This window comes from Mytilus galloprovincialis, chromosome 11 (genome assembly GCF_965363235.1).
Source record: "Mytilus galloprovincialis chromosome 11, xbMytGall1.hap1.1, whole genome shotgun sequence".
In the NCBI taxonomy this organism is placed as follows: domain Eukaryota; kingdom Metazoa; phylum Mollusca; class Bivalvia; order Mytilida; family Mytilidae; genus Mytilus; species Mytilus galloprovincialis.
Window position 1 is genome coordinate 5,711,733 of NC_134848.1, and position 16,381 is coordinate 5,728,113.

Here is a 16,381-nt window from a genome sequence, read left to right on the forward strand (position 1 = left end):
TTTTTCTTAAAATGCCCTGTACCAAGTCAGGAAAATGGCCATTGTTATATTATAGTTCGTTTTTGTGTGTGTTACATTTTAATGTTGTGTTTCTGTTGTGTATTAGTTCTCTTATATTTGATACGTTTCCCTCAGTTTTAGTTTGTAACCCGGTTTTTTTTTCGCTATCGATTTATGAATTTCGATTAGCGGTAAACTATTGTTGCCTTTATTTATGAACCACCTCAACAAACGACAGCCACTAAAATGTTAGTCGAATCGCAACCATCCCCCTTACCTAGCGCAGTAGTGTGAAAAAAACAAGTAAGAAAGTTAATTTTAAAGTAGTTTCGAAAACAAAAGTGTATTTCTAGATTAACCTTGAAGTTGATAAAAGAGGGACGAAAGATACCAAAGGGACAATCAAACTCATAAATCGAAAATAAACTGACAACGCCATGGCTAAAAATAAAAAAAGACAAACAGACAAACAATAGTACACATGGCACAACATAGAAAAGTTTGAAAATTTAAAGTGACACGCACAAACTTTTATTATATTTTGATATATTGTTTGTCTGTACCAGCTCAGGCTGTCCATACATTGCAGCGTACAATAAAATCATCTATAATCAGATTAAAACCAAATTAAGGTTAGATATTAAGATTCATAACATAATCGCATTTTTATGGTCATGTTATTTTCTTATTATGCTTTAACTACTAGTATTAACTATCATATGTTTAGTAGTAAATACAGTAGTTTTGCATATGTGATAAATAGCCTGCTGTTTAATCCATATCGCGCAACTTTGATGCGCACCCTTTATCGCATACCCTTTATCACACCCCTACCCTTTATCGCATACCCTTTATCACACCCCTCCTTTTTTTTTTTTTTTTTTTTTTTTTACATTAAGTCAGTTTTGGTTTTTTTTTGGCTTAAGAAAAATTTTCCTCAAAATAGGTAAATTTTTTGAATGACGTCATTGTTTGGTATGTGACGTCACGAACGTCGAGTTTTCATATTGTATGTGACGTCACGAACGTCAAGTTTTCATATTTTTTGGCACACTAAATGCAACTATGAAAAATACAAAACACACAAATTAATACAATAATAAACAAAATATTTTTAAAACAACAGCACGCAAATTGTAAGGTAACCCAGGTGCTTCGGATAAGTAATTGAGCAGTTCTTTTAAGGCCTTTGAAACAAGACAAAAGTAGAACTGAAGGTAACCCAGTGCTATGGATCAGAAAACAGTTCATATAATATAATACTCTTCTGTTGAAATATATGATAAAGCGTATAATACATGGCAAAATCCGTATCACATGCCGTATCACCCTCGACCAATATCATCCCTCGGGCCTAAAGGCCCTTGGGCTGATATTGGAGTCTCGGGATGATACGACATATGATACGGATTTTGCCATGTAATATTCTCTATGTCTATATATAAAACTGACAACGCCATGGCTAAAAATGAAAAAGACAAACAGAAAAACTATAGTACACATGACACAACATAGAAAACTAAAGAATAAACAACACGAACCCCAAAGTTATGTGCTGTCTTTTGTAGCAAAGAACAGGTTAAGTCCGAACAATGAGGTAACAAATTATAAGCCTGGTATTCGGTGTGTCAGGGCTGATGAAAGTTTCGGTCTATGAGACATCACCAAAAATGTAGTCTACACTTTTTCGTATACATATATTGCTGTTGATAAATTTTGAAATATTGAAATTTCAACCAAGAGTAAATGGTCTTTTATTTAACCTTTCATGTGTTGTGATTTGAGCTGTGAAAGAAAAAAAGTAAAATAACAAAAACAAAAAAAGAATAGAAAGGGATTTCAAAACGGAAAGTATCTTATCAAATGGCAAAAGCTCAATTACAGCAAACGAATGTAAAAACAAGAACTATCTTTAAAAAAGATATTCGACGTATTTAAATTTGTGTATGTTTAAACTATCATTTCGATAACCTTCAAAAGCACAAAGATACCATTTAAATAACGTTTTCTCTGTTTGTGTTCAGTATTCTCGGTCCTCGTACCTTTCTATTTACATTCACCAAAACCCCGCGGAAATCTCACATGCGTAGGTGCGTTCTAAAAGTCATGAACGTTCGTACAACAAAGTTTACATTAAAAATTATATAATTGTCCCGAATAACCAACTGTCACGGATGCAAAGAGCTATTGGAGAAACAATCATTTTAATAAAAATATCAATCCTTGTAAGATCTAGTTCAAATATTTATAGTTTTTCACTTGCCTTCCATCACGTTATAATTAACGAGACGTTTTTTCAAACACAACCAAATCACCCAACATGACAGCATTTTGTCCAATCACAGAAAGGATTTTCGAGCATGCGTATTCTGTTGCCATAGTTAAGCGTCCTTAAGTTCAAAGGGCACAAACCGAAACTATACCGACTACGTCGGAAAAACTGCCACGTTCTTAACTAGGAATGCGTTGTCGTAACTAAGTATGATAATATTTATGTGTGAAAATTTGAAATATGATTACGCAGGTGATTTTATTGTTTTATATCTTCATTTTGAACCTACAAGATTTTCCTAATGTTGTCTTCCTGATATTTTACATATAGTTTGATGTATTATTTTGGAGTTTGCTCTATGCTTTCGTAACGACTTAAAAAAATGTTTAAGAATTTCAATTCACGTTATCGATTATTCAGTTCGAATAATTGTACGTACAACAGAGCAGTTCAAAGCTTGAATATTTTACACGATGTTGGTTTACTATTGAATATTGTTAATATTAATTTTATCAAATGTGCATTATTATTGTACCATTATTAAGTGTATCATGTTTTAAATATCCTTATGCATTACCTTAAGTAGTATATACTTCTATGTTTATATTGAATAAGATTTTACAAGTACGACTAAATGAACTATACATACACACATAAACTACAAGATAAGATGAACTTATTGTAAGGGTCTTATCAATATGCTGTTATTTCTATTGTACGGATTAACTTGTGTCCGTCTGTCTTTTGGTATGTACATATATGTTCGTTCTTCAAATTCGTATTATATTTGACCTTTTAACCTTTTCGATTCCAACGTCACTGATGAGACTTTTGTAGTCGAAACGGTGGTCATGAGTACACTAATTTAATCTGGTATCTGTCTATGATGTTTTTATTTGTATGGAGATAAAATTGAGAATGGAAATGGGGAAAATGTCAATGAGACACCAACCCGACAAAACGGCAAACAACAGCCGAAAGCCACAAATGGGTCTTCAACATAGCGAGAATGTCCCACACCCGGAGGTGGTCCTCAGCTTACCTCTAAAAAAAAGTGTGCACTAGTTCAGTGAAAATGCACGTCATACTATAAGCTCCAAAACATATAAATAGATAATTGTTCTGTATCTGTAGATATGTATTTTTTATCTTTGTTTTGATTTTATACAGCTGTGACCTGTTATAAATGTGATTCTGTTGATCAACCTGCACATTGCTATCAAACAGCAAACTGTCAGGCAGATGAAGTAAGTCTCTATCCTTTCATTTTTTTCTTTCTGTTTTAGAGGTTTGATTTGGTGTAGTGGTAACAGTTTTTGTCTTTACATATTAGTCGAATATCCGTCGAGGGATGTTCAAAAAATGTTGCAAGAGATGACTGTAAAATCAAATGTGTTGGTACAGCCGCTTCTGAGGGTGGAGATTACTATGACATTGTTTGGTCAAACGAAAAAGACTTTTCAAAGTTTTCTTTTAAAGTTGTTTATCCTTTAAGCAACTTGTGTTGATACTCTGCTACATGTATGCACACCATTTCTAGTTAGAGTGTGGTGTATTACATTGACATTTGGTTTCTGTTGACATTAAGTATTTCCTAACAGATCTTGTACAACATCTTATCAACAATCAACACTTTTTAATCGGACAAAAATCGTACTTTTTAATGAGTTGTGTAAGAATCTGTTCACTACAAACAGGCAAATATACTTGATCATCCAACTTTTGCTCAAAACCCTTAATGTCTTAAAAGTTTTCAATTGACCCCTCACAATAGTATCATTTGATTGATTGATTGATTGTTGGTTGCTTAACGTCCAGTGGCAAATATTTCATGCATATTCAGGACGAGAACAAGTTCACAATAAATACAATAGGTAGGTAGATACAAAAGAGGCCATCTGGGATGATGGTCAAGGAAATTTGGACTGCCACTAGAAAATGAGGGTATGTGGATAGGGACACAAATTTTGCCTTGCAACAGGCCACCTACGGACCCCTCAAAGAGTTGTTGCAAGGGTTCTTAACGTGCATAGAGCGTGGCACTCTCTTTACACGAGGCATCGGATTTAACGTCCCACTTCTGACCGGACGTGACTGCGAACTTGATACATCCCGCACAGCCAAACGGACGCCCCACTTCGGCAAGCGTTTTACAGCCGGTCGGGAGAAGACCAAATGACCATATTTCTATACCCCAGTCACCCTTGGGGCCTAGTATCATTTGTGTTCATATTATACAATATCAATAATGTTCACAGATATGTATGGTTTCACAGAATCCAAAGTTGAATGGAGACCTGTTCTTCAACCTAGGTTGTTTTGCAAAGTCGGTAAGATTGAGATTTATTTTATAATTTTATGTAGCAGTTATAGAACTTTGTTAGTCACACTTATTGATGTGAGGTTTGGATTTTTTTTTCAAATGTTTGGACCTTATTTTTTCTCTTATACAAGGTAAAACATTTTGCTATAAAGAACCCATTTTGGGGTATATTTTAGACTTCATTAGCTTTCAAAAGCTCATTTACCAAAATTTTAAGCAGATCCTATCAATATTTTAAGCTTATTGGGTTCCTACAATAATGTTCTTCTAACTAAAAAATAACCAATAATTACTTTTTGATTTCTTTTATTTCACATAAGTTCTTCCTCAAATTAAATTTTAAGTACTTGTTTATATTTTACTATAACTAGTTGCGGCAATAGGCAAGACATCATTTGTAGCTTGTCTTGTATCAATCTTCGTGTGCAGCAAATGAAAATTTATAAAAACATGAAAAACATTTGTTATATATCAGATTTTTCAGTACTTGGATATTGGTTATTTTTCAAACTTGTCAGTACTTTGATATTTTTTTATTTTTCAGACTTGTCAGTTGCTGAATATATGTTATTTTTTAAACTTGTCAATAACTGACTATTTGCTATTTTTCTGACTTGTCAATAACTGAATATTTGTTATATTTGAGACTAGTTCGTACTTCATTATTTGTTATCTTCAGACTTGTCAGTACTTTGATATTTGTTATTTTTCAGACTTGTCAGTTGCTGAATATTTGTTATTTTTCAAACTTGTCAATAACTGACTATTTGCTTATAATCCAGACTTGTCAGTAACTGACTACTTGCTTATAATTCAGACCTGTCAATAACTGACTATTTGCTTATAATCCAGACTTGTCAGTAACTGACTATATTTGTTATAATTCAGACTTGTCAGTAACTGACTATTTGTTATATTTTAGACTTGTCAGTAACTGACTATTTGTTTATATTTTAGACTTGTCAGTACTTCAATATTGTCCACGGTGTTGGACGTCGTATTTTAGTGAGTTCGCCTTCCTCAATAACAAGGTGCTGCGATACAGACAATTGTAACAGTAATTATTTTACATTTTACATGTTATATATATTTTACATTTTACGTGTTATTTGTATTTTACATGTTATATAATTGCATTAGATGTATGCGACATTATAATACGTTAGTTTGATTGGCTACACTGATATCACGCGTTATTCCTGAATCAACTTCATTACATAATAAAATTTATCATTCATGATGACAAGAGGTCCAACAATAAAGTGCACATGTAAATTAAATAGAACCCTAATAAAAATCATGTTTTCATGATTCTGGCTAAAAAATGTAATTATAAGTATTGAATGCTTCTTTTTGTAACTTCATAGGGGTATAAAAGCGTTGACCGTGCGAGCATTTTAAAAAATTTACTTAGGTCAACGCAATTACACCCCAATAAAGTTACAAAAAGAAGCATTCAACTCGTAAATATATTTTACATTTAACATGTCATTACACTGAAAACAAAGAAGATTTACTTAAACACAAAGGACAGTCTATTTGAGGTATATTTATGGTATACCGACAGCTTGGATCGTACTATCGCAATATACAATCAGTCTAGTTATTTGCCCAAATCTGCAAATTAGTAGACAGTTGTGCAATTTCATTGGTTAGACTGGGTTTTTTCATATGAAGAAAACTTGCTGATATATTCAAACAAATACCAAACATTTGTATTTTAAAAACAATGTTGTCAACTGAGCAATTTAAGAGGAGATAACTCTTTAAGTAAAAATTTACACAATTTTCTAACGTTTACTTGTAGCAAGAAAACTAGTTCGGTAAAACCATCACTGACCATCTTTCCTTTTTATTTTCTTAAAACATATCATAAAATCTATCTTCTAACAATATATTTCAAAAATCTAGCTCATAGATTTCTTTTTATGCACAAAAATGTGTTTTTTCTTGATCACTCAAACCAAATTTAGGCAATTCAGAACGACTCATAGTTTAAAAATTAGCACGGTGACCTTTTAATTATATTTATGATAAGAACAGTTAAATTGTCATTTTGGCAAAGTAAACGAAAATTCTATCTTGGGAAATATATACCGATGATCTACCTTAAAAATACCAACATGCGAGTATTATTAGTACAACTTTTCAGTGGAAATCAACGGGTATTAAAATACAAATAATTAAATACTGTTGAAATAAAGGAACTTACTTGATATTTCAAACACGCATTTACCATTTACAAGAATTAAATGTACTTTGTGAATGTGTTTCTATTGCATTATATTTATTTGTGTATTTATTTGTAGAGGATCTGTTATGTCCTGGCGGGATTTGTGTATTTATTTGTAGAGGATCTGTTATGTCCTGGCGGGATTTGTGTATTTATTTGTAGAGGATCTGTTATGTCCTGGCGGGATTTGTGGTAAGTGTCACTTGATATTTTAAAAGATTGACCGAACAAACATTCTGTGACATAGTCAAGGGAAATACATATTACTAGTTCAACACAAAACGCTGAAAGAGTTCACAAAATTATTTAAAGTTTGAGTTACCCGACCAGTTCATGAAATACTTAATAAAAGAACTATAATTTGCTTATAATGGGTGTGACAAGAAGCCTTACATACCAATACTTATAGAAATCAACATATAATTGTTGACTCATTTCAATATATATAGTTTATATACCAATGTCAAAATAAAAATACACATTTCAAGAAAAGAGTTTAAAGTCGACAAGTAAAAAAACTTTATAACGAAGAAAACGGTTTGTAATATTAAATCTACAATTTGTTTGTTGTAGTATATTATTCCCAACACGAATGTCAATGTATTCAATGCTTCTCTTTTTCTTATATACAAAATATAGTATCAAAAAGTTTAAAAAGTTAAAATAAAAATAAATAAACTGTCAACACCATTTTAAAAATATAAACTAGATCTAAATGAAGGTAATCTAAATCACTACTTATCTTATGATATGTTTCGATTCCATGTAATGTGCAATTTAATTAATTACATTCAAATGTAATTGACCCCAAGTCTGGTTTGGAGAATTTTCTTCATTTTCTGGAAACTTCAACAGACACGGCTTACTCTGTCTCCTTTTCAGACTTATACCTCGAATTTGACATAAGCGGTGATCTCCGTACTAGAATCAATAAACAACAGACACGGCTTCCTGTGTCCCCTTTTCAGACTTATACCTCGAATTTGACATAAGCGGTGATCTCCGTACTAGAATCAATAAACAACAGACACGGCTTCCTCTGTCTCCTTTTCAGACTTATACCTCGAATTTGACATAAGCTGTGATCTCCGTACTAGAATCAATAAACAAAAGACACGGCTTCCTCCGTCCCCTTTTCAGACTTATACCTCGAATTTGACATAAGCGGTGATCTCCGTACTAGAATCAATAAACAACAGACACGGCTTCCTGTGTCCTCTTTTCAGATTTATACCTCGAATTTGACATAAGCGGTGATCTCCGTACTAGAATCAATAAACAACAGACACGGCTTCCTCTGTCTCCTTTTCAGACTTATACCTCGAATTTGACATAAGCGGTGATCTCCGTACTAGAATCAATGAACAACAGACACGGCTTCCTGTGTCCCCTTTTCAGACTTATACCTCGAATTTGACATAAGCTGTGATCTCCGTACTAAAATCAATAAACAACAGACACGGCTTCCTCCGTCCCCTTTTCAGACTTATACCTCGAATTTGACATAAGCGGTGATCTCCGTACTAGAATCAATAAACATCAGACACGGCTTCCTCCGTTCCCTTTTCAGACTGATACCTCGAATTTGACATAAGCGGTGATCTCCGTACTAGAATCAATAAACAACAGACACGGCTTCCTCCGTTCCCTTTTCAGACTTATAACTCGAATTTGACATAAGCGGTGATCTCCGTACTAGAATCAATGAACAACAGACACGGCTTCCTATGTCTCCTTTTCAGACTTATACCTCGAATTTGACAAAAGCGGTGATCCCCGTACTAGAATCAATAAACAACAGACACGGCTTCCTGTGTCCCCTTTTCAGACTTATACCTCGAATTTGACATAAGCGGTGATCTCCGTACTAGAATCAATAAACAACAGACACGGCTTCCTGTGTCCCCTTTTCAGACTTATACCTCGAATTTGACATAAGCGGTGATCTCCGTACTAGAATCAATAAACAACACACACGGCTTCCTCTGTCTCCTTTTCAGACTAATACCTCGAATTTGACATAAGCGGTGATCTCCGTACTAGAATCAATAAACAACAGACACGGCTTCCTCCGTTCCCTTTTCAGACTTATACCTCGAATTTGACATAAGCGGTGATCTCCGTACTAGAATCAATAAACAACAGACACGGCTTCCTCTGTCTCCTTTTCAGACTTATACCTTGAATTTGACATAAGCGGTGATCTCCGTACTAGAATCAATAAACAACAGACACGGCTTCCTCTGTCTCCTTTTCAGACTTATACCTTGAATTTGACATAAGCGGTGATCTCCGCCCTAGAATCAATGAACAACAGACACGGCTTCCTCCGTTCCCTTTTCAGAGTTATAATTGTACCTCGAATTTGACATAAGCTGTGATCTCCGTACTAGAATCAATAAACAACAGACACGGCTTCCTCTGTCTCCTTTTCAGACTTATACCTCGAATTTGACATAAGCGGTGATTTCCGTACTAGAATCAATGAATAACAGACACGGCTTCCTGTGTCCCCTTTTCAGACTTATACCTCGAATTTGACATAAGCTGTGATCTCCGTACTAGAATCAATAAACAACAGACACGGCTTCCTCCGTCCCCTTTTCAGACTTATACCTCGAATTTGACATAAGCGGTGATCTCCGTACTAGAATCAATAAACTACAGACACGGCTTCCTCCGTTACCTTTTCAGGCTTATACCTCGAATTTGACATAAGCGGTGATCTCCGTACTAGAATCAATGAACAACAGACACGGCTTCCTCCGTTCCCTTTTCAGACTTATACCTCGAATTTGACATAAGCGGTGATCTCCGTACTAGAATCAATAAACAACAGACACGGCTTCCTCTGTCTCCTTTTCAGACTTATACCTTGAATTTGACATAAGCGGTGATCTCCGTACTAGAATCAATAAACAACAGACACGGCTTCCTCCGTTCCCTTTTCAGACTTATACCTCGAATTTGACATAAGCGTTGATCTCCGTACTAGAATCAATACACAACAGACACGGCTTCTTCTGTCTCCTTTTCAGACTTATACCTTGAATTTGACATAAGCGGTGATCTCCGTACTAGAATCAATAAACAACAGACACGGCTTCCTCCGTTCCCTTTTCAGACTTATACCTCGAATTTGACATAAGCGGTGATCTCCGTACTAGAATCAATGAACAACAGACACGGCTTCCTCCGTTCCCTTTTCAGACTTATACCTTGAATTTGACATAAGCAGTGATCTCCGTACTAGAATCAATAAACAACAGACACGGCTTCCTCTGTCTCCTTTTCAGACTTATACCTTGAATTTGACATAAGCGGTGATCTCCGTACTAGAATCAATAAACAACAGACGCGGCTTCCTCTGTCTCCTTTTCAGACTTATACCTCGAATTTGACATAAGCGGTGATCTCCGTACTAGAATCAATAAACAACAGACACGGCTTCCTCTGTCTCCTTTTCAGACTTATACCTTGAATTTGACATAAGCGGTGATCTCCGTACTAGAATCAATAAACAACAGACACGGCTTCCTCCGTTCCCTTTTCAGACTTATACCTCGAATTTGACATAAGCGGTGATCTCCGTACTAGAATCAATGAACAACAGACACGGCTTCCTCCGTTCCCTTTTCAGACTTATACCTTGAATTTGACATAAGCGGTGATCTCCGTACTAGAATCAATAAACAACAGACACGGCTTCCTCTGTCTCCTTTTCAGACTTATACCTTGAATTTGACATAAGCGGTGATCTCCGTACTAGAATCAATAAACAACAGACACGGCTTCCTCTGTCTCCTTTTCAGACTTATACCTCGAATTTGACATAAGCGGTGATCTCCGTACTAGAATCAATGAACAACAGACACGGCTTCCTCCGTTCCCTTTTCAGACTTATACCTCGAATTTGACATAAGCGGTGATCTACGTACTAGAATCAATAAACAACAGACACGGCTTCCTCTGTCTCCTTTTCAGACTTATACCTTGAATTTGACATAAGAGGTGATCTCCGTACTAGAATCAATAAACAACAGACACGGCAATTCCGTTCCCTTTTCAGACTTATACCTCGAATTTGACATAAGCGGTGATCTCCGTACTAGAATCAATGAACAACAGACACGGCTTCCTCCGTTCCCTTTTCAGACTTATACCTCGAATTTGACATAAGCGGTGATCTCCGTACTAGAATCAATAAACAACAGACACGGCTTCCTCTGTCTCCTTTTCAGACTTATACCTTGAATTTGACATAAGAGGTGATCTCCGTACTAGAATCAATAAACAACAGACACGGCTTCCTCCGTTCCCTTTTCAGACTTATACCTCGAATTTGACATAAGCGGTGATCTCCGTACTAGAATCAATGAACAACAGACACGGCTTCCTCCGTTCCCTTTTCAGACTTATACCTCGAATTTGACATAAGCGGTGATCTCCGTACTAGAATCAATAAACAACAGACACGGCTTCCTCTGTCTCCTTTTCAGACTTATACCTTGAATTTGACATAAGAGGTGATCTCCGTACTAGAATCAATAAACAACAGACACGGCTTCCTCCGTTCCCTTCTCAGACTTATACCTCGAATTTGACATAAGCGGTGATCTCCGTACTAGAATCAATAAACAACAGACACGGCTTCCTCTGTCTCCTTTTCAGACTTATACCTCGAATTTGACATAAGCGGTGATCTCCGTACTAGAATCAATGAACAACAGACACGGCTTCCTCTGTCTCCTTTTCAGACTTATACCTCGAATTTGACATAAGCGGTGATCTCCGTACTAGAATCAATGAACAACAGACACGGCTTCCTCTGTCTCCTTTTCAGACTTATACCTCGAATTTGACATAAGCGGTGATCTCCGTACTAGAATCAATGAACAACAGACACGGCTTCCTCTGTCTCCTTTTCAGACTTATACCTCGAATTTGACATAAGCGGTGATCTCCGTACTAGAATCAATAAACAACAGACACGGCTTCCTCCGTTCCCTTTTCAGACTTATACCTCGAATTTGACATAAGCGGTGATCTCCGTACTAGAATCAATGAACAACAGACACGGCTTCCTCCGTTCCCTTTTCAGACTTATACCTCGAATTTGACATAAGCGGTGATCTCCGTACTAGAATCAATAAACAACAGACACGGCTTCCTCTGTCTCCTTTTCAGACTTATACCTCGAATTTGACATAAGCGGTGATCTCCGTACTAGAATCAATGAACAACAGACACGGCTTCCTCTGTCTCCTTTTCAGACTTATACCTCGAATTTGACATAAGCGGTGATCTCCGTACTAGAATCAATGAACAACAGACACGGCTTCCTCCGTTCCCTTTTCAGACTTATACCTCGAATTTGACATAAGCGGTGATCTCCGTACTAGAATCAATGAACAACAGACACGGCTTCCTCTGTTCCCTTTTCAGACTTATACCTCGAATTTGACATAAGCGGTGATCTCCGTACTAGAATCAATGAACAACAGACACGGCTTCCTCTGTCTCCTTTTCAGACTTATACCTCGAATTTGACATAAGCGGTGATCTCCGTACTAGAATCAATGAACAACAGAAACGACTTCCTCCGTTCCCTTTTCAGACTTATACCTCGAATTTGACATAAGCGGTGATCTCCGTACTAGAATCAATGAACAACAGACACGGCTTCCTCTGTCTCCTTTTCAGACTTATACCTCGAATTTGACATAAGCGGTGATCTCCGTACTAGAATCAATGAACAACAGAAACGACTTCCTCCGTTCCCTTTTCAGACTTATACCTCGAATTTGACATAAGCGGTGATCTCCGTACTAGAATCAATGAACAACAGACACGGCTTCCTCTGTCCCCTTTTCAGACTTATACCTCGAATTTGACATAAGCGGTGATCTCCGTACTAGAATCAATGAACAACGACACGAATGTCATAATAAAATTATAACTTGCACCACATTAGGAAGAAAAGAAAATTCCTACAACTGTAATAAACTACAGGCAACAATAATAACATTTAATACCCAAACTCACAAGAAGAAAAGAAAATTCCTACAACTGTAATAAACTACAGGCAACAACAACAACATATTATAACCCATACGCACAAGAAAAAAAGAAAATCCCTAAACAGTTATAAACTACAGGAAACAACAACAACAATTATAACCAAAACTCACAAGAAGAAAAAAAAATCCTACAACTGCAATAAACTACAAGCAACAACCTCAACAATTATAACCCAGACTCACAAGAAATTAAGAAAAATTTTTACAACTGTAATAAACTACAGGCAACAACAACAACATTTAAGACCCAAACTCACAAGAAGAAAGAAAAATTCCTACAACTGTAATAAACTACAGGCAACAACAACAACATTTAAGACCCAAACTCACAAGAAGAAAAGAAAAATTCCTTTAACTGTAATAAACTACAGGCAACAACAACAACATTTAAGACCCAAACTCCCAAGAAGAAAAGAAAAATTCCTACAACTGTAATAAACTACAAGCAACAACCTAAACACTTATAACCCAAACTCACAAGATGAACAAAAAATCCTACAACTGTAATAAACTACAGGCAACAACAACATTTAAGACCCAAACTCACAAGAAGAAAAGAAAAATTCCTTCAACTGTAATAAACTACAGGCAACGATAATAACATTTAATACCCAAACTCACAAGAAGAAAAGAAAAATTCCTACAACTGTAATAAACTACAGGCAACAATAATAACATTTAATACCCAAACTCACAAGAAGAAAAGAAAATTCCTACAACTGTAATAAACTACAGGCAACAATAATAACATTTAATACCCAAACTCACAAGAAGAAAAGAAAATTCCTACAACTGTAATAAACTACAGGCAACAACAACAACATTTATAATCCAAACTCACAAGAAGAAAAGAAAAATGTCTACAACTGTAGTAAACTACAGGCAACAACAACATTTAAAACCCAAACTCACAAGAAGAAAAGAAAAATTCCTACAACTGTAATAAACTACAGGCAATAATAATAACATTTAATACCCAAACTCACAAGAAGAAAATAAAATTCCTACAACTGTAATAAACTACAGGCAACAACAACAACATTTAAAACCCAAACTCACAAAAAGAAAAGAAAATTCCTACAACTGTAATAAACTACAAGCAACAACCTCAACACTTATAACCCAAACTCACAAGAAGAAAAGAAAAGTTCCTACAACTGTAATAAACTACAGGTAACAACAACAACATTTAATACCCAAACTCACAAGAAGAAAAGAAAAATTCCTACAACTGTAATAAACTACAGGCAACAACAACAACATTTAAAACCCAAACTTACAAAAAGAAAAGAAAATTCCTACAACTGTAATAAACTACAAGCAACAACCTCAACACTTATAACCCAAACTCACAAGAAGAACAAAAAATCCCTACAACAGTAATACATTCCAGGCAACAACAACAACATATTATAACCCATACGCACAAGAAAAAAAGAAAATCCGTAAACAGTTATAAATAAAGACAACAGTAGTATACCGCTGTTCAAAACTCATAAATCCATGGACAAAAAACAAAATCGGGGAAACAAACTAAAACCGAGGGAAACGCATTAAATATAAGAGGAGAACAACGACACAACACTGAAATGTAACACACACAGAAACAGACCAAGCATCAGACAAAATCCCACGAGAATAACAAACATAACATCAAAACCAAATACATGAATTTGGGATAGACAAGTACCGTGACACAGGAAACTACAGGAAACAACAACAAAGATTATAACCAAAACTCACAAGAAGAAAAGAAAAAATCCTACAACTGCAATAAACTACAAGCAACAACCTCAACAATTATAACCCAGACTCACAAGAAATTAAGAAAAATCCCTACAACTGTAATAAACTACAGGCAACAAAAACAACACTTACAGGAAGAAAAGAATATCCCACGGTTTTACTATCGTCATAAAGTCAATCAGGAATATTTTAGATTTTAGACTATTGGAAAATTCGGAGTAAAACGTTATAACACAGTGAATAACTTTTATTATCTTCTGTGTAATATAAGCCCATCGTCTTTTAAATACGCAATTGCGTTTTATACTAAAGTGATTTTAACTATTTTCGACCGAGTAATATAAGCCCACTGTGAATAATTAAGCAATTGATGTGCTTCTAACCATAGGGGGAAGTTGCAAAAAGAAGAAGAAGCCAGCAGAAAATCAATATATTTCGATACACTTTGCTTAATTTCGAATTCATTGATATAAAGGAGATGCAAGCATCCATTAGGGGCAGGTGCAGATCAAGGGTTATTAGAAGGGGAGAGAGGCCATAGAAAGCCAACATTTGGAAAAATACTTGTAAATTTTCTATGCATGTGTCATATTTGTGACTCTAAAAAGGGAAAATATATAACTGTTATGTCTTGTATTGTAGCCGGGATATATCACTACCATGTTTCGTATGATCCTAAAATGTGAATTTATCAAAACTCCAGATGAAAACGATGATTGAAATCTTACTGATAAACATGATGTATGTGAGTTACTCAGGTTATTCCATGTGGAATATTTTTGTCAATTATGTACAAGCCACCCTTTTTCAAGAACATTTTACTAAACCTTTCTAACTAAATGGGGAATGTGTCCATGGGACACAGATGATGCTCCCTCTTGCATGTCATATAAAGTAGAACGGTAAAAGTGACGCTACCCAAAATTGTACTTGATATGAGTGTTGTGGTAATACTTAGTGTGTATAAGTTTCAGAACATCTGGTTGAAGCAAACTAAAGTAATGAACGGAAACCAAAAATATAGCATTTTTTTTTCCATTTGTGAAGGAGGATAGCTCTAGAACAGTAAAAGTGACGCAAACCAAAATTCTAATTTGATCTGTATTTTGTGGTAATAACCCTTGTGTATGAGTTTCATAACATTTGGTTAAAACAAACTAAAGTTAGAGAAAAGAAACGAGTAAACTGCTTCGCTGAGCGCAGCATACGCCCACAGAGGTCAACCCCTGAACAGTTGGGGCAAAAATAGACACGATATTCAAGCTTGATACAGGTCTGATTTTGGATTGTAATTAAATATTTGACTTATTATAGGTATCTGAATAAATGTAGTCAAACAACTTGAAATTTATATCATATGAATTGAATTTATATTCAATTAAAGATTTCTGAGTAAATATGTTGTCAGACTGTAAATAACTACAATTTATAAACTTCTAAAGGGAGCTTACATCAAAAGATATTAACAATTCATTAAAGTTTCATGAGAACTGCTGAAAGCATTTTTCAGGTTATTTTCCGAAAACTGGAAAATCCCCCTTTTTTATGAATAAAACCACGTAACTTGGAAACCTAAAATCTAAAATTTATAAAAATCAAAAGGGAGATCATGTCAGTAGATATAACAAATTAACCAACATTTCTTGCAAGTTGGTCACAGTGAAAGCATTCTTGAGTTATTGTCCGAAAACTGGAAACTCCCCCTTTTTTTAATTAATAAAACCCAA

General features: G+C 35.2%; 2 protein-coding genes across 4 annotated transcripts in view; one reads left to right on the forward strand and one right to left on the reverse strand.

Annotated features, from left to right (window-relative positions):
- LOC143051535 (uncharacterized) overlaps nucleotides 1-16,381 on the reverse strand; it is a 342,484-nt gene that overhangs the window by 87,848 nt on the left and 238,255 nt on the right. The gene's annotated exons all lie outside the window — the stretch shown is intronic.
- LOC143050960 (uncharacterized) lies at nucleotides 2,221-7,737 on the forward strand. Of its 3 annotated transcripts, none has more exons than XM_076224052.1 (5): nucleotides 2,221-2,524; nucleotides 3,443-3,519; nucleotides 4,531-4,602; nucleotides 5,553-5,652; nucleotides 6,905-7,015. In XM_076224052.1, exons 1-5 carry the CDS (start codon nucleotides 2,482-2,484, stop codon nucleotides 6,988-6,990), a joined length of 378 nt encoding a protein of 125 aa, XP_076080167.1. In that variant the 5' UTR covers nucleotides 2,221-2,481; the 3' UTR covers nucleotides 6,991-7,015. The 3 variants fall into 3 exon arrangements, with proteins under 3 accessions (XP_076080167.1, XP_076080168.1, XP_076080165.1); XM_076224053.1 differs by lacking the exon at nucleotides 2,221-2,524 and adding an exon at nucleotides 2,931-3,019 and having other exon boundaries at nucleotides 6,991-7,737; XM_076224050.1 differs by lacking the exon at nucleotides 2,221-2,524 and adding an exon at nucleotides 2,931-3,019.

Bases quoted from the DNA above. Each gene is read 5' to 3' on its own strand.
- LOC143050960 (XM_076224050.1), top strand. From the start codon at position 2,971: ATGCTGTTATTTCTATTGTACGGATTAACTTGTGTCCGTCTGTCTTTT. The intron at 3,020-3,442 runs GTATGTACATAT...GATTTTATACAG, and splicing joins TTGTGTCCGTCTGTCTTTTG to CTGTGACCTGTTATAAATGT. The intron at 5,653-6,904 runs GTAATTATTTTA...ATTTATTTGTAG, and splicing joins CGATACAGACAATTGTAACA to AGGATCTGTTATGTCCTGGC.